Source organism: Phyllobates terribilis, unplaced genomic scaffold (assembly GCF_046119375.1).
Source record: "Phyllobates terribilis strain yellow unplaced genomic scaffold, ASM4611937v1 Scaffold_4__5_contigs__length_816908805, whole genome shotgun sequence".
Lineage (NCBI taxonomy): Eukaryota > Metazoa > Chordata > Amphibia > Anura > Dendrobatidae > Phyllobates > Phyllobates terribilis.
Window position 1 is genome coordinate 270,369,869 of NW_027362764.1, and position 24,894 is coordinate 270,394,762.

The 24,894-nt window shown below is 42.3% G+C and overlaps 1 protein-coding gene across 1 annotated transcript in view; it reads right to left on the bottom strand.

Moving 5' to 3' along the window:
- Positions 1 to 24,894, bottom strand: part of VPS41 (VPS41 subunit of HOPS complex) — a 308,457-nt gene that overhangs the window by 111,487 nt on the left and 172,076 nt on the right. The window contains exons 10-12 of the mRNA XM_073678260.1: positions 22,284 to 22,350; positions 17,488 to 17,585; positions 9,181 to 9,310 (exon numbers count right to left, since the gene is read on the bottom strand). Of these exons, the coding sequence (XP_073534361.1) occupies positions 9,181 to 9,310; positions 17,488 to 17,585; positions 22,284 to 22,350 (295 nt within the window). The remainder of the gene's footprint in view (positions 1 to 9,180; positions 9,311 to 17,487; positions 17,586 to 22,283; positions 22,351 to 24,894) is intronic.

Here is a 24,894-nt window from a genome sequence, read left to right on the forward strand (position 1 = left end):
GATGCCGTCACAGTCAGACACTGAGGAGCACAAGCATGCCTGCGCTTCTCAGTGTCTGCCGCATGGCAAGCTGAACGGCAGCGTTCTGCTGCGGTGCAGCCTGTCATGTGAATGTAGCAGAGCTGGACCGGTCCTGGGAACCATGGAGAGGTAAGGATGAGGTTGCTTTATTATTTTACTTTTATTGCAGGAGATCGTTGGCTTCAGCTGGAATGGGCGTGATGGTAAGTATGGTTTAATTTAGAACAATAAAGAATTGTGTGTTTATTTCAATTAAAGGACTTTATTCTGGGTGTTTGTGTTTTTTTTAATTACTTTACTAGAAATTCATGGCGGTCATGTCTAATATTGGCGTGACCCCATGAATTTCGGGCTTAGGGCCAGCTGATAATGCCAAGCTGGCCCTAACCCCTTTATTACCCAGTGATCCACCGCACCAGGGCCCTGGATGAGTTGGGTACAGCGCCAGAAGATGGCGCTTCTATGAACGCGCCATTTTCCGGGGTGGCTGCGGACTGCAATTTGCAGCGGGGGGGGGCCAGAAAGCTTGGGCCTCCCTGCGCTGCAGATTCCAGCCCCCAGCTGCCTAGTTGTACCTGGCTGGACACAAAAATAGGGCGAAGCCCCACGTCTTTTTTTTTTTTAATTATTTCATGAAATAATTAAAAAAAAAAGGGCTTCCCTATATTGTTGTGTCCGGCCAGGTACAAATAGGCAGCTGGTGGTTGGGGGCAGCCCGTTCCTGCCTGCTGTACCTGGCTGGACACAAAAATATGGCGAAGCCCACGTCAACATTTTTGGGAAAAATTAATTACAAAATTAATAATAATTTAGGGACTGCATCTTTATTAACCCCTCAATTGTCATTTAGTGTTAAAATAAAGGATTTTTTAAAAAGAAAATTGGCGTGGGATCCACCATCATTATAGTCTCTAGCGGAGGTTAAGCAGACGGCTGGGGCAGATGTTTGAAGTCTGGGAAGGGGGTAATACCCACGGAGCTTCCCAGGCTACTAATATCAGCCCCCAGCTGAATACCTAGCCTTTACTAGCTATTAGAATGGGGGACCCCCCCAAAAAATGACGTGGGGTCCCTCCTATTTTAATATGTTTATGAGTGACAGTTTTCCTGCTATATACCTGCATGTCATAAGAATTTAAATTAAAAAAGGACCATGTTAAATTCAAATCTGTTTTTTTTAAATTTTTACTGGTGTTTGGTATGCGTTGGAAAAGGGGTAGTCTTATACGGTGAATATATCCTAAACTCTATATTTTAACAGGAAAGTAGGGGGGTCGTCTTATACACCAGGTCGTCTTATACGCCGGAATATACGGTATTTATTTTACTAAAATACATGTATTTTGGGTTAAAAAGAATTGACTTTTACAAGGTCTTTGTTTTGCTGCACATCCAACTTCTGTGGTCATAAATCAACTGAGGGGAGCTCAGAAGAAGACAAAGAAATAAGTTACTAACTCTCCAGTCATTCATTCTGAATAAGTTCACTGACAGATTTTCAGCTAGCTCATTCTGCAGCCAGCAACAGACGGTGCAACACAGAGGCTATAGAAGGCAGAAGGAATGTTTGAATGAAACCCAATTGCAAAAAGGATTATTAGCCCCAAATAAATACATATACAGTACAGACTAAAAGTTTGGACACACCTTCTCATTTAAAGATTTTTCTGTATTTTCATTACTATGAAAATTGTACATTCACACTGAAGGCATCAAAACTATGAATTAACACATGTGGAATTATATACTTAACAAAAAAGTGTGAAACAACTAAAAATATGTCTTATATTCTAGGTTCTTCAAAGTAGCCACCTTTTACTTTGATGACTGCTTTGCACACTCTTGGCATTCTCTTGATGAGCTTCAAGAGGTAGTCACCGGAAATGGTTTTCACTTCACAGGTGTGCCCTGTCAGGTTTAATAAGTGGGATTTCTTGTCCTATAAATGGGGTTGGGACCATCAGTTGTGTTGTGCAGAAGTCAGGTGGATACACAGCTGATAGTCCTACTGAATAGACTGTTAGAATTTGTATTATGGAAGCAGCTAGGTAAAGAAAAACGAGTGGCCATCATTACTTTAAGAAATGAAGGTCAGTCAGTCCGAAAAATTGGGAAAGCTTTGAAAATGTCCCCAAGTGCAGTTGCAAAAACCATCAAGTGCTTCAAAGAAACTGGCTCACATGAGGACCGCCCAAGGAAAGGAAGACCAAGAGTCACCTCTGCTTCTGAGGATAAGTTTATCCGAGTCACCAGCCTCAGAAATTGCAGGTTAACAGCAGCTCAGATTAGAGACCAGGTCAATGCCACACAGAGTTCTAGCAGCAGACACATCTCTTCAACAACTGTTAAGAGGAGACTTTGTGCAGCAGGCCTTCATGGTAAAATAGCTGCTAGGAAACCACTGCTAAGGACAAGCAACAAGCAGAAGAGACTTGTTTGGGCTAAAGAATACAAGGAATGGACATTAGACCAGTGGAAATCTGTGCTTTGGTCTGATGAGTTCAAATTTGAGATCTTTGGTTCCAGCCACCGTGTCTTTGTGCGACGCAGGAAAGGTGAACGGATGGACTCTACATGCCTGGTTCCCACCGTGAAGCATGGAGGAGGAGGTGTGATGGTGTGGGGGTGCTTTGCTGGTAACACTGTCGGGGATTTATTCAAAATTGAAGGCATACTGAACCAGCATGGCTACCACAGCATCTTGCAGCGGCATGCTATTCCATCCGGTTTGCGTTTAGTTGGACCATCATTTATTTTTCAACAGGACAATGACCCCAAACACACCTCCAGGCTGTGTAAGGGATATTTGACCAAGAAGGAGAGTGATGGGGTGCTACGCCAGATGACCTGGCCTCCACAGTCACCAGACCTGAACCCAATCGAGATGGTTTGGGGTGAGCTGGACCGCAGAGTGAAGGCAAAAGGGCCAACAAGTGCTAAGCATCTCTGGGAACTCATTCAAGATTGCTGGAAGACCATTTCTGGTGACTACCTCTTGAAGCTCATCAAGAGAATGCCAAGAGTGTGCAAAGCAGTCATCAAAGCAAAAGGTGGCTACTTTGAAGAACCTAGAATATAAGAGATATTTTAAGTTGTTTCACACTTTTTTGTTAAGTATATAATTCCACATGTGTTAATTCATAGTTTTGATGCCTTCAGTGTGAATGTATAATTTTCATAGTCATGAAAATACAGAAAAATCTTTAAATGAGATGGTGTGTCCAAACTTTTGGTCTGTACTGTATATATATCAGGGCAACGTTTCGTTCCAAGTGAGGAACTTTTTCAAGCTCCTCACTTGGAATGAAACGTTGCCCCGACATGATGGGTCAATAAAAATCACCTTGAATTGGAACTCTTGGAGTGCTGCCTCTATTTTTCTTGGTCTTATTTTTAAGGTTTGGTATTGCTTGTGAGGCTTTGCACCCATCTGTGATTTTTTGCTATATTGCTAGTGCTGTACCTATATTTTGCCATTTATATATACAGGTGCTTCTCACTAAATTTGAATATCATCAAAAAGTTAATTTATTTCAGTTCTTCAATACAAAAGTGAAACTCATATATTATATAGAGTCCTTACAAACAGAGTAATCTATTTCAAGTGTTTATTTCTGTTAATGTTGATGATTATGTCTTACAGCCAATGAAAACACAAAAGTCATTATCTCAGTAAATTAGAATACTTTATAACAACAGCTTGAAAAATGAATTTAAAATCCGAACATGTTGGCCTACTGAAATGTATGTTCAGTAAATGCACTCAATACTTGGTCAGGGCTCCTTTTGCATCAATTACTGCATCAATGCGGCGTGGCATGGAGGCGATCAGCCTGTGGCACTGCTGAGGTGTAATGGAAGCCCAGGTTGCTTTGATAGCAGCCTTCAGCTCGTCTGCATTGTTGGGTATGGCGTCTCTCCTCTTCCTCTTGACAATACCCCATAGATTCTCTATGGGGTTAAGATCAGGCGAGTTTGCTGGCCAATCAAGCACAGTGATACTGCTGTTTTTAAACCAGGTATTGGTACTTTTGGCAGTGTGGACAGGTACCAAGTCCTGCTGGAGAATGAAATTTCAATCTCCAAAAAGCTTGTCGGCAGAGGGAAGCATGAAGTGCTCTAAAATTTCCTGGTAGACGGCTGCGCTGACTTTGGTCTTGATAAAACACAGTGGACCTACACCAGCAGATGACATGGCTCCCAAACCATCACTGATTGTGGAAACTTCACACTAGACCTCAAGCAGCTTGGATTGTGGCCTCTCCACTCTTCCTCCAGACTCTGGGACCTTGTGGAGTTTGTCAATGACAGTCTTCTGGACATTGTCAAGTCAGCAGTCTTCCCCATGATTGTGGAGCCTACTGAAACAGACTCGGGGACTTTTTTAAACGCTTAGGAAGCCTTTGCAGGTGTTTCTTGTTAATTATTTTAATTTACTGAGATAATGACTTTTGTGTTTTCATTGACTGTAAGCCATAATCATCAACATTAACAGAAATAAACACTTGAAATAGATCACTCTGTTTGTAATGACTCTATATAATATACGAGTTTCACTTTTTGCTTTTTGTATTGAAGAACGGAAATAAATTAATTTTTTGATGATATTCTAATTCAGTGAGGTGTGTGTGTATTTTATATATATATATATATATATATATATATATATATATATATATAAATATAACCGGGGATGCGTACCTCTGTCTGAAGCCTCGATAGACTGCGCATGCGTGACGCGCAGTCTGGCTCCAGACAGAAGCACGCATCCAGCCGTTACAGGTAAGAGGAGTGTATGGCACCAGAGATCGCGGTATGCGTAGACACTGAACGCATACTGCGATCTCCGGCGCCATGCTTAGATACTTACCTGACCGGGAGGAGCGTTGCCGCAGCGCCTCTCTTCGCTGGAGACCGGGGGCGGAGTGAAGGCGTCGGATCGTCGCTTGCGCATTGCGCTATCCGGCGCCATTTTACTGAAGACACATTTACAGTGTGTCTTCAGCAAAATGGCGCCGGACAGCACGGTGCTTCAGCATCACACTCCTTCCCCGGCCTCCGGCAGAAGAGGACGCAGCAGCGCTGGAGTACAGAGAAGAAAGGTGAGTATAACAGTTTATTTTTTTCGTATGTGTGTACAGTGTGAAAGGGATGAGGGGGCCACACATAACAGGATTGTGGGGTGAGGGGACCATGCATATATCAGGATTGGGGGGTGAGGGGTACCACACATACCAGGATTGGGGGGTGAGGGGTACCATATATACCAGGATTGGGGGGTGAGGGGTACCACACATACCAGGATTGGGGGGTGAGGGGTACCACGCATACCAGGATTGGGGGGTGAGGGGTACCATATATACCAGGATTGGGGGGTGAGGGGTACCACACATACCAGGATTGTGGGTGAGGGGTACCACGCATACCAGGATTGGGCGGTGAGGGTTGCCAGACATACCAGGATTGGGGGTGAGGGGTACCATGCATACCAGGATTGGGGGGTGAGGGGTGCCACGCATACCAGGATTGGGGGGGTGAGGGGTACCACGCATACCAGGATTGGGGGGGTGAGGGGTACCACGCATACCAGGATTGGGGGGTGAGGGGTGCCACGAATACCAGGATTGGGGGGTGAGGGGGACCACGCATACCAGGATTGGGGGGTGAGGGGGACCACGCATACCAGGATTGAGGGTGAGGGGTGCTACGCATACCGGGATTGGGGATGAGGGGTGCCACACATACGGGGATTGGGGATGAGGGGTGCCACACATCCCGGGATTGGGAATGAGGGGTGCCACGCATGCCGGGATTGGGGATGAGGGGTGCCACGCATGCGGGGATTGGGGATGAGGGGTGCCACACATACCGGGATAGGGGATGAGGGGTGCCACACATACGGGGATTGGGGATGAGGGGTGCCACACATACCGGGATTGGGGATGAGGGGTGCCACGCATGCCGGGATTGGGGATGTGGGTTGCCACGCATGCCGGGATTGGGGATGAGGAGTGCCACACATACAAGGATTGGGGATGAGGGGTGCCACACATACCGGGATTGGGGATGAGGGGTGCCACACATACAAGGATTGGGGATGAGGGGTGCCACGCATGCCGGGATTGGGGATGAGGGGTGCCACGCATGCCGGGATTGGGGATGAGGGGTGCCACGCATGCCGGGATTGGAGATGAGGTGAGCCACGCATGCCGGGATTGGGTATGAGGGGTGCCATGCATACCGGGATTGGGGATGAGGGATGGAGTGCCATGCATACCGGGATGAGGGATGGGGTACCATGCATACCAGGATGAGGGATACCATACACACCAGGATAGTGATGAGGAGTGCCACACATATCGGGATAGGGATGAGGGGTGCCACACATACCGGGATAGGGATGAGGGGTGCCACGCATACCGGGATTGGGGGTGAGGGGTGCCAAGCATAACGGGATTGGGGGTGAGGGGTGCCACGCATACTGGGATTGGGGGTGAGGGGTGCCACGCATACTGGGATTGGGGGTGAGGGGTGCCGCGCATACCGGGACTGGGGGTGCCACGCATACCAGGATTGGATGATGGGACAGGATGGGGGCAGCACAAATACAAGGAGGGGGGCAGCACATACCAGCATGGGAGACCATATACCAATAAAAATACTCGACACTCGGGAGTAGAACGGGATATATATATATACACACACACACATACATACATGTACACAAACACACACACACACACACACACACACACACACACACATACAAACATATATTAATATACAGGGTGGTCCAAAAGTAGGTGGTCAGAAAGTGTAATAAGGTTATGAAGGGGAGATTTATCAAACATGGTGTAAAGTGAAACTGGCTCAATTGCCCTTGGCAACTAATCAGATTCCACTTTTCATTCCTCACAAAGTTTATAGTCGAAAACCAAAAAGTGTCAGTGATTTGAAAAATTACATAACAGATGCATTTCAAGAAATTAATATCCAAAGAGACTTGTGGAAAAAAAGTTTGTCGAAGCGTAAGAGGCAGACTTCAAAGCTGTGCAAATTGTAATGGAAAACAGTTTGAGCGCCTGCATTGATAAAATTTAAGGGCTTTTGTATTATTGTTCAGAATAAAATGTAATTGTCAATGTTATGCTTGTGTTAGTAAATATAATTTTATATATAAATCAAAATCAATGTTATTATTTTCTGGCCACCTACTTTTGGACCACCCTGTATACACAGTGGGGAAAATAAATATTTGATACACTACAGATTTTGCAAGTTTTCCCACCTACAAAGATAAGTCGGTAATTTATGTCGTAGGTACACTTCAACTATGATAGACAGAATCTAAAAATAGAAACAGAAAATCACATTGTGTGATTATTAAATAATTAAATTGCATTTTATTGCACGAAATAAGTATTTGATCACCTACCAACAAGCAAGAATTGTGACTCTCACAGACCTGTTAGTTTTTCTTTAAGAAGCCCTCATACGCTGCACTCATTACCTGTATTAATTGCACCTTTTTGAACTCGTTACCTATATAAAAGACACCTGTCCACACATTCAATCACACTCCAACCTCTCCACCATGGCCAAGACCACAGAGCTGTCTAAGGACACCAGGGACAAAGCTGAAGATCTGCACAAGGCTTGGATGGGCTACAGGACATCAGGCAAGCAGCTTGGTGAGAATGCAACAACTGTTGGCACAATTATTAGAAAATGGAAGAAACACAAGATGACTGTCAATCTTCCTTGTTCTTGGCCTCCATGCAAGATCAAACCTCGTGGTGTAAGGATGATTCTGAGAAAGGTCAGGAATCAGCCCAGAACTACACGGGGAGACCTGGTCAATGACCTGAAGAGAACTGGGACCACAGTCTCAAACATTACCGTTAGTAACACACTACGTCATCATGAATTAAAATCCTGCAGGGCACGCAAGGTCTCCCTGCTCATGCCAGCACATGTCCAGGCCCGTTTGAAGTTCGCCAATGAGCATCTGGATGATCCAGAGGAGGCATGGGAGTAGGTCATGTGGTCAGATGAGACCAAATTAGAACTTTTTGGTATCAACTCCATTCGCTGTGTTTGGAGGAAGGAGGAGGAGGAGTGCAACCCCAAGAACACCGTCCCAACCGTGAAGCATGATGGAGGAAACATCCTACTTTTCAGGTGCTTTTCTGCAATGGGGAAAGGACGACTGCACCGTATTGAAGGGAGGATGGATGTGGTCATGTATCGCAAGATTTTGGCCAACAACCTCCTTCCCTCAGTAAGAGCATTATATAGGTTGTGGCTGGGTCTTCCAGCATTACAATGACCCGAAACACAAAGCCAGGGCAACTAAGGAGTGGCTCCGTAAGAAGCATTTCAAGGTCCTGGAGTGTCCCAGCCAGACTCCAGACCTGAACCCAATAGAAAATCTTTGGAGGGAGCTGAAACTCAATGTTGCCCAGTGACAGCCCCGAAATCTGAAAAATCTGGAGCAGATCTGTATGGAGGAGGGGGCCAAAATCCCTGCTGCAGTGTGTGCAAACTTAGTCAAGAACTACAGGAAACGTCAGACCTCTGTAATTGCAAACAAAGGTTTCTGCACCAAATATTAAGTTCTGTTTTTCTATTGTATCAAATACTTATTTATTGCAATAAAATGCAAATTAATTATGTAAAAATCATATAATTGATTTTTCTGGATTTTTGTTTTTAAGATTCTATTTCTCACAGTTGAAGTGTACCTACGATAAAAATTACAGTTGTCTCCATTCTTTGCAAAATTGGCTGTGTATCAAATACTTATTTTTCCCACTGTATATATGAACATATTGTCTCCAAAGGTAGACAATCAATATTCTTGTGCTCTTTGGACTGGTAGAACAGCATTTTCAATTGACATATCTGCTTTGACAACTTAACCAAAGGAGTCCATATCAGATAGAAAAATGTGCAGAAGAAATGGACTGGTTCTTCATCTGTGGATGGAGAATCAGAATCAATGATCAGTGGGAAATAGTATGTCAATGTCAGACTTTTTACTGAGCCGTGCAACATGCTGACAGGATACCAGGCAAGCAGGACACTACTATACATCTACAGACAGATATTTTCAGGTACATGAGCGAGGTTTGGTTTACACCACCACTGTATTCTTACCTAGACGATAATCCCGACACTCGTTCTCTCGAAAGCCCCTGACTGTTATAGCATCCGAGGAGACTTCTTCACAGGAATCTGACTGAGGCTGAATAATATCGAGGCGAGGCCTGGCACAGAGCTCTTTATTCTGGAAAAAGAACAAGAAGGTCTTGTAGCAAAAATAAAGTCATAGTTCAAGATATGACAATTTTTTTTAAAAAAAAAATACTATATTTATCCACCAGATAACTTGTTACATTGCTTCAATAAAGTCGAGGTATAACAGATGACCAATGCTTAAAGGGGTGTTCTAGGTCATCAATATCATATTGGTGGCAGTCCAACCCCAGAAACCCCATCAGCAGACAGAAAAGGCCAAGGTGCACCACCAGTGACACGGCTCTGTGTAGACAACATAGCAGCAGCCTGAACGGTACAGCCACTCTCCCTGCACTAACTGGCAGAACAGCATACACAATTAGTGCACAAGTCTCCCCAACATGTTTCACCGCATGTGCGGCGTCATCAGGGGATGGGACAATGACAATGTCCCGTCGCCTGTTGACGCCGCATATGCGGTGAAACATGTTGGGGGGACTTGTGCACTAATTGTTCTGCCAGTTAGTGAGGACACCCCAGGGTGCCATCTTTTGAATATATATATAGGATATTACCCTTAAAGGGAATCTGTCACCACTGTCACTGTTACCAGACCTCTACTATGGCCATACAGGGTATAGAAAAGTAAATCTATACATACCTGCAAGGCCCATAGTAGAGGTCTGATTGCAGAGAAAAGAGCTTTAATCAGTTCTATTTTGTAAAGGCTAGGCGTCCGAGGGACACCAAGAAATCCACAAAATGTTTCTCCTTTTCTCTTTAGGCCAGTTGATGTGTTCTTTGGCAAATTGTATCCGCTTCAGCACATTTTTTTTTTTTTTTAACAGTGGGACTTTGCGGGGACTCCTCGCTAGGAGATTAGCTTCATACAGGCGTCTTCTAACTGTCACAGTACTCACAGGTGACTTGAGACTGTCTTTGATCATCCTGGAGCTGATCATTGGTTGAGCCTTTGCCATTCTGGCTTTTCTTCGATCCATTCGAATAGTAGTCTTCCGTTTTCTTCCAAGTCTATCTGGTTTTGCTTTCCATTTTAAAGCATTGGAGATCATTTTAGTTTAACAGCCTATCATTGACTGCACTTCTTTATAAGTTTTACCCTCTTTAATCAACTTTTCAATCAAAGTACGCTGTTCTTCTGAACAATGTCTCAAACAACCCATATTTCTCAGGTTTTCAAGGAGAAATGTATGTATAACATGTGCTGGCTTCACCCTTAAATAAGGGCCACCTGATTCACACCTATTTCTTCAGAAAATGATTGACCTCCACACTGCTATTATTTTGAACACACCTCCTTTCAATTAATTATACACTGCTCAAAAAAATAAAGGGAACACTTAAACAACAGAATATAACCCCAAGTAAATCAAACTTCTGTGAAATCAAACTGTCCACTTAGGAAGCAGCACTGATTGACAATCAATTTCACATGCTGTTGTGCAAATGGAATAGACAATAGATGGAAATTATTGCCAATTATCAAGACACACTCAATAGAGGAGTGGTTCTGCAGGTGGGGACCACAGACCACATCTCAGTACCAATGCTTTCTGGCTGATGTGTTGGTCACTTTTGAATGTTGGTTGTGCTTTCACACTCGTGGTAGCATGAGACAGACTCTACAACCCACAGAAGTTGCTCAGGTAGTGTAGCTCATCCAGGATGGCACATCAATGCAAGCTGTGGCAAAAAGGTTTGCGGTGTCTGTCAGCGTAGTGTTCAGTGGCTTGAGTCGCTACCAGGAGACAGGTCAGTACACCAGGAGACGAGGAGGGGGCCGTAGGAGGGCAACAACCCAGCAGCAGGACCGCTGCCTCCGCCTTTGTGCAAGGAGGAACAGGAGGAGCATTGCCAAAGCCATGCAAAATGACCTCCAGCAGGCCACAAATGTGCATGTTCTGCACAAATGGTTAGAAACCGACTCCATGAGGGTGGTATGAGGGCCCGATGTCCACAGATGGGGTTTGTGCTCACAGCCCAGCACCATGCGGGACGCTTGGCATTTGCCACAGAACACCAGGATTGGCAAAGTCACCACTGGCGCCCTGTGCTCTTCACAGATGAAAGCAGGTTCACGCTGAGCACGTGACAGACGTGACAGAATCTGGAGATGCCGTGGAGAGCGATCTGCTGCCTGCAACATCCTTCAGCATGACCGGTTTGGCAGTGGGTCAGTAATGATGTGGGGTGGCATTTCTTTGGAGGGCTGCACAGTCCTCCATGAGCTCGCCAGAGGTAGCCTGACTGCTATTAGGTACCGAGATGAGATCCTCAGACCCCTTGTGAGACCATATGCTGGTGCGGTTGGCCCTGGGTTCCTCCTAATGCAGGACAATGCCAGACCTCATGTGGCTGGAGTGTGTCAGCAGTTCCTGCAAGATGAAGACATTGAAGCTATGGACTGGCCCACCCGTTTCCCAGAGCTGAATCCGATTGAGCACATCTGGGACATCATGTCTCGCTCCATCCACCAACGTCTCGTTGCATCACAGACTGTCCAGGAGTTGGCGGATGCTTCAATCCAAGGTCTGGGAGGAGATCCCACAGGAGACCATCCGCAACCTCATCAGGAGCATGCCCAGGTGTTGTAGGGAGGTCATACAGGCACGTGGAGGCCACATACAATACTGAGCCTCATTTTGACTTGTTTTAAGGACATTACATCAAAGTTGGATCAGCCTGTAGTGTGTTTTTCCATTTTAATTTTGGGGGTGACTCCAAATCCAGACCTCCATTGGTTAATAAATTTGATTTCCATTGATGATTTTTGTGTGATTTTGTTGTCAGCACATTCAACTTTGTACAGAACAAAGTATTCAATGAGAATATTTCATTCATTCAGATCTAGGATGTGTTATTTGAGTGTTCCCTTTATTTTTTTGAGCAGTGTACAAATACACAGACTCAAAAACATGCAGATCATGAATGCGGAGTCTGTTGGTTTTCTTAGAATCTACTGCACCAACTGGTAAATTGTTTGACATATGGTAATATAATTTATACCAAAAACAGTGATTAATCTGCTTAGTCATATTGGACTGCTATTATTTTGAACACTACTGTATGAATTCTACCATGTACAAAGATATACTGGAAAATGTAATGCTGCCACATGGTAAAACCAAAGTAGGCAGGGGATGGAAATTCCAGCAACACAATGATCCTAAGCACACATCCAATTTAGTCAGAAATTGGTGAGCAAAGAAAAATATTTGCCTGTTGCAATGGCTAAGTCAATCACCTAAACCCTATAGAGCACCTTTGGGATGAGTTAGGGCGACGACTTGGGGTCCGTACCCATAGCAATAAAGATGAATTGTTAGCAGATTTGCAAATGGAATGGAGCAAGATCCCTTAGGATGTCTTGAATACTCAAGTGGCTTCAATGCCCCGTCGGTGTGGTGCAGGAATTAAAGCAAGAGGTTATGCTACAAAATACTAAGTTAGGGCATTGTAAACAATGAATTACTCTCTATGTTGTGATCAATAAATAGTATTTGCAAAACTTTTGTCAGTCAGTTTTCTTTAATTAAATGACCACACCTTATTCAAAAGCATTTTGGTTAAAATTAAGGTCTTGCTTGATGACAACTTCATGCACTTTCAATTCATCACCAGGGAAATAGCATCACAACAACCAGACAGAAGTAATCACACTTTAAAAAAAAAAAAAGCAAAACTTTTGGTCGCCACTGTATACTGTAATACTGTATACTGTACTGTGTAATGATATTACCCAAAGGGACTGGCATCTAGGTTTTACAAGGGTTGTCCACTACTCGAACAACCCCTTCTTAGTCCCTATGTTTCCCACCAGTAAAATAACAGCTATACTCACCTACAGAGTGGCGCCATTCCATCGGCGTCGGCACTGGCTCTCCCTGGGATCATGCAATTCCTATGGCTAATCAGAGCTGGATTGACTCTTCTCTTCTTTGAACAAATCAAGACATCTGGAAGAAGTGAAACAGCAACTGCAGCTCTCACTTGCACCAAATGTCAATTACATCTGTAAGAGAGGAGAATGAAGCAAGAGCTGACTGACCGCAGGGATTGCTTAACAATGTCACGCAATCAATGGGATTGCCAGTGCAGACATCACTGGAGGGGAGTATAACTGTTATTATTTTACAAGGGGGAAACACAGGGATTCCGAAGATGTTGTTAGAGTAGTAGATAACCCCTTTAAGGATAGGGAATGGCAAAGTTTACTAGCTCAACAAAGATACATTAAAAGGATAAAGAAAACAGACTAAACAGCTTCAGACAGTTGTTTGGCTGTTTGTAATCAATGCAAAACTCTTCTAGGAGGCAACCTCCTGGGAGACCAGCTGATCATTTCAGTCAGGCACTTGGCAAAATAGGCAAGTTTGATACGAGGGAAGTTGGACTCTGCATAATCAAATTGGTGACCCACAGAAAATAAAAACAACTTATATTCACTTCCAGCAATGGCACCAGTTATATCATGTCAACGATACTGGTCCCGACTGGTGAAGTGATAATATTGTGTAATTAACCGCTGCAGCTAATCATAGTTATAGAGTTGCAGTGGATTTAAAAAGTCTACTCCCCTTTGTTAAAATGCCAGGTTTTTGTCATGTAAAAAAGATCATAGCAAGAAGGACAATTTTAGAACTTTTTCCACATTTAAATTAATCAATGGAAAATAAATTAGATCGAGCATAGAACACTGTGAAGACTGTCATCAAGAAGTGGCTTAACCCCTTAATGACCTGGCCATTTTCTGTTTTTGCGTTTTCCTTTTTTGCTCCCCTTCTTCCCAGAGCCATAACTTCTTTTATTTTTCAGTCAATATGGCAGTGTGAGGGATTGTTTTTTGCGGGATGAGTTGTACTTTTGAACGACATTACTGATTTTACCATATCGTGTACTGGTAAATGGGAAAAAAAATTCCAAGTGCGGTGAAATTGCAAAAAAAAAAGTGCAATTCCATAGTTTTTTTTTTACCACGTTCACTGAATGCTAAAACTGACCTGCCATTATTATTCTCCAGGTCATTACGAGTTTGTAGACACTAAACATGTATAGGTTCTTTTTATTTAAGTGGTGAAAAAATATCCAAAGTTTGCTTAAAAAAAAATAAATGGCGCCATTTTCCGAGACCCGTAGAGTCTCAATTTTTCAGGATCTGGGGCTGGATGAGGGCATATTTTTTGCGTGCCGAGCTGACGTTTCTATTGATACCACTTTGGGGTAGATCTGATGTTTTCATCGCCCATTATTGCATTTTATTGCATTGTTGCGGCGACCATAAAAACGTAATTCTGGCGTTTTGAATTTTTTTCTCATTACGCCGATCGGAATAATTCTATTTTTATATTGATAGATCGGGCGATTTTGAATGCAGCGATACCAAAATATGTGTATGTGTGATTTTTTTATTGTTTTAGTTTTAATGGGGCCAAAGGGGGGTGATTTAAACTTTTATATTTTATTTTATATTTTTAAAAACTTGTTTTTACTTTTTGCATGCTTCAATAGTCTCCATAGGAGATTAACAGCGGCATTTAACTAGTTAACAGCCGCGGGTGGATCGCCATTCCACCGGCGGCTGTTGTGGGCACATGTCAGCTGTATGGATCAGCTGACATGTGCCCGGAAAGGTGTGGGCTCAGCATCGGAGCCCGCACCAAACAGGGGGATATGACGTGTGTCGTACTATTACGGCACAAGTCACAAAGGGGTTGAATGTGGCACAACAGTGACATTCCCTAGAACTGGATATTCCACAAAAATTGTTGAAAAGACAAGATGACAATTGGCCTGGGAGGCTGCAAAGAGGCCTGCAATAACATTAAGCAAGCTGCAGGAATTTTTGGCAAGTACTGGTTGTGTACTGCATGTAACAACGATCTTCTGTATTCTTCATATATGTCTGGCCAGTGGGGTAGGATAGCAAGAACGAAGTCTTTTCTTGCAAAAAACAAAAAAACAAAAACCTACATCAAGTCTGCCAAAAACATGTGGGAAATTTGTTAAGTCTGATGAGACCAAGGTTAAACTTTTTTGGCCATAATACCAAAAGGTATGTTTGGCACAAAGCCAACACTGTGCAATACCAAAAGAACACCCTACCCACAGTGAAGAATGATGGAGGAAGCATTATGCTTTGGGGTTGTTTTTCGGCCACTGCAACTAAGGCTTTAATCAAGGTGGAGGGAATTCCGAACAGTTCCTAATATCAGTCAATTTTGCAACAAAAACATCAGGCATCTGCTAAAAAGCTGAAGATGAAGAGGAATTTCACCTTACAGCTTGATGATCCTAAGCAAACCTCCAAATCAACAAAAGAATGGCTTCGCCAGGAGAAAATCAAATTTTCGTAATGGCCCAGCCAGAGCTCAGACTTGAATCCAATTGAAAATCTGTGGGTTGACCTGAAAATGGCTGTACACAGGAGATGCCTTCACAGTCTGACAGGTTTGGAGCGTTACTGAAGGAAGAGTAGGCAAAAATTGCCAGTTGCAGATGCAGGGCTGTGGAATAGGTAAACCAAACCTCCGACTCAACGACTCCTCAATTTCCATGACACAGACTCCCTCATACATGGCTCATGTTTAAGTGATAAATTTACTGTAGCACAGATTCATCTCAGCTAAAGTCTAGGCCCTTAGATCAGGAATAGGACAGATTTTTATGGGTCATTTCATAACTTTCCCAAATTCTTATGGAAACAATATTCCCCACAAACTGCATTGAACTACTGTACCCAATTTATTATATATTTTAGGAGTTGGAGTTGGTCACTTTTATACCGACTCCGACTCAACCAAAATGGACACAGACTCAACGACTCCGACTCCACAGCCCTGTCTAGATGTACCATGCTGATAGAATCCTCCCCAAAAAAGACTGAATTCCTTCACAAATTCAAAGGGTACTTCAACAAAGTATTAGTTTAAGAGTGTTCTTTTTTATGCAACCAAATTATTTTAGTTCTTTGTGTTTATTTTTCCACCCAACAGAATTTCAGTTGATTTCTCAATTGAATTGTAAAGATTATGGGTGACATTAAAGGTGGAAAAAGTTATGAAATGATACTTCTTGGTATAATTTTTTTTTACGTGACACAAACCTGTTATTTTTAGGGGTGATGGGTTGCAAAAAACCTCAGGTCGATCAAGTTCAACCTATCTCCACCAGTTATTTTCTATTCTTAGATTATTGCTAGATTATTAATAACCCACAATGCCATTTATTGTGAGAAAAGCATCCAGTCGCTTTTTAATTGCTGATTTAGTGTCTGCCATTACTACCTCTCGTGGTAGGACATTCCACAGACTAACTGTAAAGAATCCTTTCCTATTTAGCTGCCGAAATCGTCTTTCTTCCACACGTAATGAATGTCCCCTGGTCCTATATTAGGTTTTTGGAAAGAATAAGTAGTATGCTATTCCTTTGCAATAACCACACAAGTGTCTATATTCTAAGCTAAACAAGCCCAACTTTTCTAAAATCTCATTATAGGAAAGTCTTTCTATGCAGTGTAATAATCTAGTTGCCACCTTTGAATGGAATATCTTCCCTATATCTTTTTTAAAATGCATAGGTCAAAACTAGATCCCATGTTCAAGATGTGGCTGTTGACCAGCTTCAGCCTTTACCATTTTGTCACACTGGATAACCACTCTTATTGAATATTGAAGAGCTGCAGCCAATCAGCGGTTGATGATTGGTTACAGTGGTCATGGGACATTGTGGTGCCACCCACCAGGAACAGCAGAGCTGATATCGCAGGATGTATTTGCCTATTTCACACTGCAGGGATTAAGGAGGTTGACATTGAAGATAGTCACTTTTTGGGTTATCACATGCGTGGAGAACATAAATTATGTGGCAAAACACAGAGAGGTGTGTATGTGGACGGCAATATAGATCACAGTATAGAATGTGATAAACTTGTACGTAAACGCCGCAAGAATTGCAAGTATATAATTACAATCTTTACCTATAAAACATTCATAGGACAAAAGGGGAAAGCTGAAAAACATAAAGGCACAACAAGAATAGCATAGAAAAAGACCCAGTGCTGGGATAGCCCAAAATGTGACCCTTGCCCGAGCCCCAACAATCCCTATCATGGTAATTCAAAGGTTAAAATAGTATGTACAGTCAATCTAGTAGAGAATGGCAAATGCCATATAGTAAAGCCTTACAATAAAGGGTGAGGATAATTACCGCATTATCAGATGTCTCCTTCACAAAGAAAAGCATCACAAACTGGTCACAGAGAGGCGCTATTCCACTAATGAAGAATTCTGTGTCAAACTGTGAAACTGAATAAAGAATAAAAAAAAAAGTTAATAAGATACATAATAAAGGTGTGAAAAACAGCCACAAGTAGTAGCACATTGAGTTTAAGCATGACTTTTTAGTTACAAGCTGCAAGGTTTAGCGGCTATATGCAAACTTTCTGGAGAGTTTGCCACAAATCCACTGGGCGATGTGCAGCATTAAATGACTGCCAATGTTTGCAGATCTGCGGGGTTTTAATAGCCAGTTTACACAGGCCGACTCTGCTACAGATGTATACAGAGCTCCCTGTAACAGTTCAGTGTGCAGAGGTTTCCACTGCTCCTTTGTGAAAACTTTCACCTGACGAACAAGCGTTTTGTTCGTCCATCGGGTTATTGGCAGCATGTTTAGATTACACGGTTATCTTCGGAAAATTTGTTCATGATAATTGTGCAATGTAAATGCACCTTAAGAAGAGCAATTGATAAGATTACAGTAAATCTCTACTTTTATCATTATTCCATTACAGGTTTAAATTCTCTGCTGATTTCTTAATCTAGATTTATAGCATTGAAGCCCGCTTTCCACAGTGAGGGGCTATTCATCTCCTCCAGAGTCACAGATAGAGAAGAAAACAACAAAAAACAATAATACATTGTACATGAAGCCACCACTTACAATGTGCTATGGATGTCAGTGCATAGTACACAGCAGGTAGTTAGCTACTGAGCGCCTTCTCTTGGCTACAGATAGCCAACATGTTACATTTTAAAGAGAATCTGTCACCAAGTTTTTGCCACCAAATCTGAAAGCATCATAATGTAGGAAAAGAGACCCTGATTCCAGCGATGTGTCACTTTCTGGGCTACTTGCTGTAGTTTTGATAATATCACTGTTTTATCAGCAGACTATCATCTCTAGAAGACAACTAAACCTGCTGCCAGGTAGTCCTCCATATTCATGAGATGTGTATAACCCCGCCCCCAACACTGATTGGCAGCTTTCAGCCTGTACACAGAAGGCTACCAATCAGTGGTGTGGGCGGGGTTATACAGCGCTCAGCATTCAGAGAACTGCAGTAGAGAAAACAGTGTTTTTTATCAAAATGACAGCAAGCAGCACAGTAAGTTATACATTACTTGAATCTGGGTCTCTGCCCCTACATCATGCTGCTCTCAGATAGGGTAGAAAAAACCTGCTGACAAATTCCCTTTAAATTTATATAGGAGATGTGTAATATCTATATATGTGCCGACATATCACGACATTGGAAGTGCCTATCGAGTCTACATATTACGACTCTGTTCCAGCCATCTGGACACGTTCTTACTCTCCAGTAAATCACATTACTCTTCATAGAAATCTGGTCATTACACACAGAATTACAGCATGAACATAGCCATGCCACAAGCAGCTGAAGATTCCCCTGTTCCTTCACTACAGCAGACATGTGAGGCAAGCTGCCAAAATACCGCTCATAAAGCAGCTATAATACAAACTGGAAATTGGTATCTCTAGCTACAATCAAATCAGAGACTTTAACCCCTTTCTGACCAAACCCAGCTTGAACTTTAAGCATATTGGTCACCAGATTTCACAATACAAAACCGCATACATTATTACATTGCTTTCTCAGACCAAGTGAGGCTGGTTTACTTACCCTGAGAATCCATTAAACTCTAAAGATGTATAATACTTTTTGAAAGTTTCCATGCCTGACGTTAAAATGAGCATTTTATCAGTCCAGCTTTATGTCGACTCAAAGTAAGTACACCCGTCTCCTCAAGCTTGAGAGATCTATTAATGAGTCCATTTTGTACTGTGAAATCAAGTGTTCCAGTATAAATATTTTTCATTCTTTCATTATTGCACTCCAACTTGTATTTTTTAAGGAGTTGTGTTTTTCAGAAGCACTATTTAGAAGTACATGTGACCTATTTTTCAACTTTTATGGGTAATAGTGGAAAAAAAATTCAATCCTGACAACAATTTGTGCTTTTCATCACGCAGAGTATTACTTTTATTTTGTGGGCTAGGACGATCCTGATTAAGTGCAGAAAAATCATTCAGAACTTGGATATAATTTGGGTTGTCACAATCTCAGCAATAACGCATATATGAAATCTTTTTTAACGCAAAGTAAAAAAACTATTTTTAAAGTGCTATAGTTCTTTTGTATACAAAAGCATTATTCCCGGTCAGTGTACGCCCCTGGCACAATGGGCAGACAACCATTTCCAACCTGGGGGCCTTTGCTAGATCTCCATCTATGGAAACCCATGCGAGGGAGCATCTTTACAATATCAAACCCCTTAGATGCCACAGTCAGTAGCAACCACAGCGTCTAAGGTGTTAGTCAGCAGAAACTGAAGTTATCTCCGGAGCCCAGCTGTCAGGTAAGCCCACACAACAGGATTTTCTCCACACTTCTGTACCAAAGAGGGACACCTATTCCCCTGATATCTTACATTTTTATATTGGAGGACTGAAAATAAGGGTTTGGGCTTAGTGTAATTTTTATCTTGTATTGCAGACAGAGCAGTGGCGAGTTGGGTTCTGCTGCAGCCAATTGTCTCACAGAAAGACACAGGGACGTGAGGAAAAAGGAAATGGTAGCAATATTGGAAAATTCTTTATATATTTCTATGAGATTGAATGGGTTAAAACAAAAGAAGGAGAAGTAATGGAGGAATGGATGAGAATGCTTTTATTGTTTTTATCTAGTTCCAGGTTTAGTTCCTTGAAAGGGACTGTCAAGTAAGAAGTCTTCCGCCTTCCCATTAAGTGATGTCCCTAAACCTGTGTATATGTGTAAGTACTGTAGAGTGAGTGTGTTAATATAATCCCCTTCCAAAGTCTGCTCCGCGATCCAGCATTGTTCTGCTCCTCTTCTCAGTGATGTCATCACTCTTCAGACTGTTCTCCTCTCCTCCGTGATGTCATCACTCTTCAGATTATTATCCTCTCCTCAGTGATGTCATCGCTCTTCAGATTGTTCTCATCTCCTCAGTGATGTCATCACTCTTCAGACTGTTCTCCTCTCCTCAGTGATGTCATCGCTCTTCAGATTGTTCTCCTCTCCTCAGTGATGTCATCGCTCTTCAGATTGTTCTCCTCTCCTCAGTGATGTCATCGCTCTTCAGATTATTCTCCTCTCCTCAGTGATGTCATCGCTCTTCAGATTATTCTCCTCTCCTCAGTGATGTCATCGCTCTTCAGATTATTCTCCTCTCCTCAGTGATGTCATCGCTCTTCAGATTATTCTCCTCTCCTCAGTGATGTCATCGCTCTTCAGATTATTCTCCTCTCCTCAGTGATGTCATCGCTCTTCAGATTATTCTCCTCTCCTCAGTGATGTCATCGCTCTTCAGATTATTCTCCTCTCCTCAGTGATGTCATCGCTCTTCAGATTATTCTCCTCTCCTCAGTGATGTCATCACTCTTCAGACTGTTCTCCTCTCCTCAGTGATGTCATCACTCTTCAGACTGTTCTCCTCTCCTCAGTGATGTCATCACTCTTCAGACTGTTCTCCTCTCCTCAGTGATGTCATCACTCTTCAGACTGTTCTCCTCTCCTCAGTGATGTCATCACTCTTCAGACTGTTCTCCTCTCCTCAGTGATGTCATCACTCTTCAGACTGTTCTCCTCTCCTCAGTGATGTCATCACTCTTCAGACTGTTCTCGTCTCCTCAGTGATGTCATCACTCTTCAGACTGTTGACAACGGCGCTGTGTGTGACCCGGAAGTGACTACTACAATGTAAGTCTTTGTAGTGCCAGATCGAGGCTGCATAGATTTTCATTGTAAAAGAGATTTACGGGTCACATATAGAGCATAGAGAGACCCAGAGAGTCTGAAGAGCGGAGCCGTCACTGAGAATAGGAGAAGAACAGCGCTGGTGCTGGACAAGATTGTGGAAGGTGAATATATTATTGTACTCACACTACAGGACTTACACATATACACAGGTTTAAGAGAAAAAATCATGGGAGAGCTTCTTTAAATGTATAATGAAAATCGATGCAATTTCTTAGTATTAGTACCTGTTGTCAGTGACTGACGAAGCTCATTAATATCTAGAGACTGACACATCCCCTGACCTCAATCTGCACACAGATGACTTACAAGGTTTCAGTCTAGAAAACCAATGGTGGGTTCTTTATTTGCACAATGTTCTCCTTCGTTTTGCTGGGAAAAAAACAACGCTGCATGCCACAGAGACTGTGATGCAGATTTGAACAGAGACCAAGTAAAGCTGTATTCAGCTCGTATAGGATTATGTAGGTACATTGTAGCAAACCCTCAGGTGTGAGCAGGACTAGGTCTTGGCAGGCTGTAGTCCTGTTGATGAAGCCAACATCAATATTACATATTTAAAATGGATTGGGGTAATTGAATTAGATACCAGCTGTAGTACACACTCATTTACCACTGAAAGGGTTATATCCACTGTATTAAATGGTTAAAATGTAAAAGTACTTGTAAAAAAAGCAAGAAACTTTACAATTTACCACTTATTAAAAATCTCTGTTCTCAAGAAAGGAAGCCCATGCAGAAGTCTATCAGTGGTGGCTGATCTATGTAAGGAGCGCAGCACTTACAAACCCTTTGTTATAGAGCTTGTACAAGCAGCCCTGAAGCTGGTTGACTCACTGGCTACCTCCAGGTTTTGTGACATTGCATTCCTCTGAAGCTGCAGATCATTAGATACCACTAGATTTATAACACCATACCTTACCTATCTCAACATAACGGTTGGGCAAATCCCTCACTTCACTGGCATGTCGCTCCTTCACAGAACAGATCTGCAACAAAAAGGACAAAGATATTTGCAAGTTTCTACATCCCAGGAACAGTTTGTAACCACATCAGTCCAATGGTGACTGGAAGACTTCACCAAAGGTATGACGTTCTTCAACTGAATTCAAGAGGAAAAAAAATCCTGCTGTGATTTCAGGAGCACCAACCGTCACATCCGATCTCAGTATACAGAAAATCTATATTCATTGTAGAGAGGTTTTACCACTGAACGGAGAGGGAAAGATCAGTCCAGGAGGAGAAAGAAGAAGATCTAGTACAAAGTTGCTTATTTTCATGTGTAGTATTGATTTAGGAAATAAAAATTAATATGATGTTTACTCTTTAAATCAGACAGTACCTTAACCCCTTAATGACCTTGGATGTATAGGTACGTCCAAGGTCGTGTCCCTGCCTTTGATGCGGGCTACAGTGCTGAGCCTGCATCTTTCCCTGCACATGACAGCTGATCTGATCAGCTGTCATGTGCCTTTTACAGCCGCGGGTGAATCCGAGATTTACCCGTGGCTTTTAACAAGTTAAACGCAGCTGTCAGTGGCATTTAACATGTGCCCGGAGGAAGAGCGTCACAAGATACGCCCATCAGTGCCCCTGTCATGTGATCACAGGGCGCCGATGGTTTGTCATGACAGCCGAGGGTCTGCAGAAGAACCCTGTGCCTTTCATTGTAAATCTTCTATGAATGCTGGTGCGTGGCCGGCACTCATAGAGGATGATTTCTGCCACACATAGCAGCCCTGTTATGTATAGTACAGGTGATCAGGCGATCGCAGCTTCAAGTCTCCTAAGGAGACTATTGAAAAAAGTAAAAAAAAAATATATATTAAAAAATGAAAAATAAAAAAACACAAAAGTTCAAATCACCCCCCTTTTGCCCCATCCAAAATAAAACAATTAAAAAATATATATATAATACACATATTTGGCATCACCACGTTCAGAAACGCCCGATCAAAATCTAAAGTAAATTAATCCAATCGGTAAACAGCGTAATGAGAAAAGAAATAAAAACGCCAGAATTACGTTTTTTTTGTCGCCGCAACATTGCAACAAAATGCAATAACAGGCGATCAAAACATCATATCTACCCCCAAAATGATATCAATAAAAACATCAGCCCAGGGCGCAAAAAATAAGCCCTCACCCGGCCCCAGATCCCAAAAAATGGAGACGCTACGGGTCTCAGAATATTGTAACTTTTTTTTTTATTACAAACTTTGGATTTTTTTCCACCACTTAAATAAAAGAGAACCTATATATGTTTGGTATCTACGAACTCAATGACCTGGAGAATCATAATGGCAGGTCAGTTTTAACATATAGTGAACGTGGTAAATAAAAATCCCCCAAACAACTGTGGAATTGCACTTTTTTGCAATTTCACAGCACTTGGAATTGTTTTTTCCATTTTCCAGTACACTATGTGGTTGAATCAATGATGTCATTCAAAAGTACAACTTGTCCCGCAAAAAACAAGCCCTCACATGGCCATATTGAAGGAAAAATAAAAAAAGTTATAGCTCTGGGAAGAAGGAGAGCAAAAAACTAAAGCGCAAAAACGGAAAATTGCAAGGTGGTGAGGGGGTTAATATCATTTTTAGGCCAACCATCACATGTGACATTCTTCTGAATATGGATTTCCACTGCCTGATCCCTTTGTTGTTGGGGCGGGGGGAGGTAAGGTACAGCCAGAGTTACCCGGTAGTGTCAATACCGGGTGTACGGGCAAGTCAGGAAAGATGGAGATCAGCCAAATGAGTGTTGGGCCGACACCAATGTACTAAGCATAGCCGGTCTTACTTCTCACTCTGTAACACACTGTTCACATTGGCATCACATTGGCTATAGTTTTACAGTATTGATGACATAGAATTGATTCCTTTAATAACTCACAATGCACAGGACAAGGAAACCAGCGGAATGAAGGCTTTAGCTAACAAGATGAATGAAAAATAAAACATTACAGTGAATGGCCTCCCTTGAGCAGACAGAGTTGGAATTTTGAATGAAAAATGAGAATAAATTCCAAGCAAGATGAAATGGTAAAAAAAACCCAGGCCTTGTTTTTTCATCTTTGCTTTTACGGCATTCATTGCATAATAAAAATGACCTGGCAACAATTCTCCAGGTCCGTTCAATTACTGTGATGCCAAATTCACATAATCATTTTTGTGTGAGTGGTTAAAAAAATTCAGAAATTCAAAAAAAAAAAAAAAAAAAGTGGTTTGTGTCACCAATTTCTGGGGTCCGTACCTTTTCCACTTTTCCTTCGCAGCAAGTATATGAGGGCTGGCTTTTTGTGTGGGGAGCTCATGCTTTTATCGTGCAATCCTGGGATACTGGCCATGCTCTGATTTTTTGGGGCAGGTGAAGGAACTGAAAAATAGCAATTCTGGCATCTCCATTTTTATTTGTTTTGCTTTATGGTGTTTATCGTATGGATTAAATAATTTTATATTTTGATAGGATTTTATGGATGTGGTGATTTCAAATATGTTTTCGTTTTCTTATTTCTTTATTTTTAAATTGGA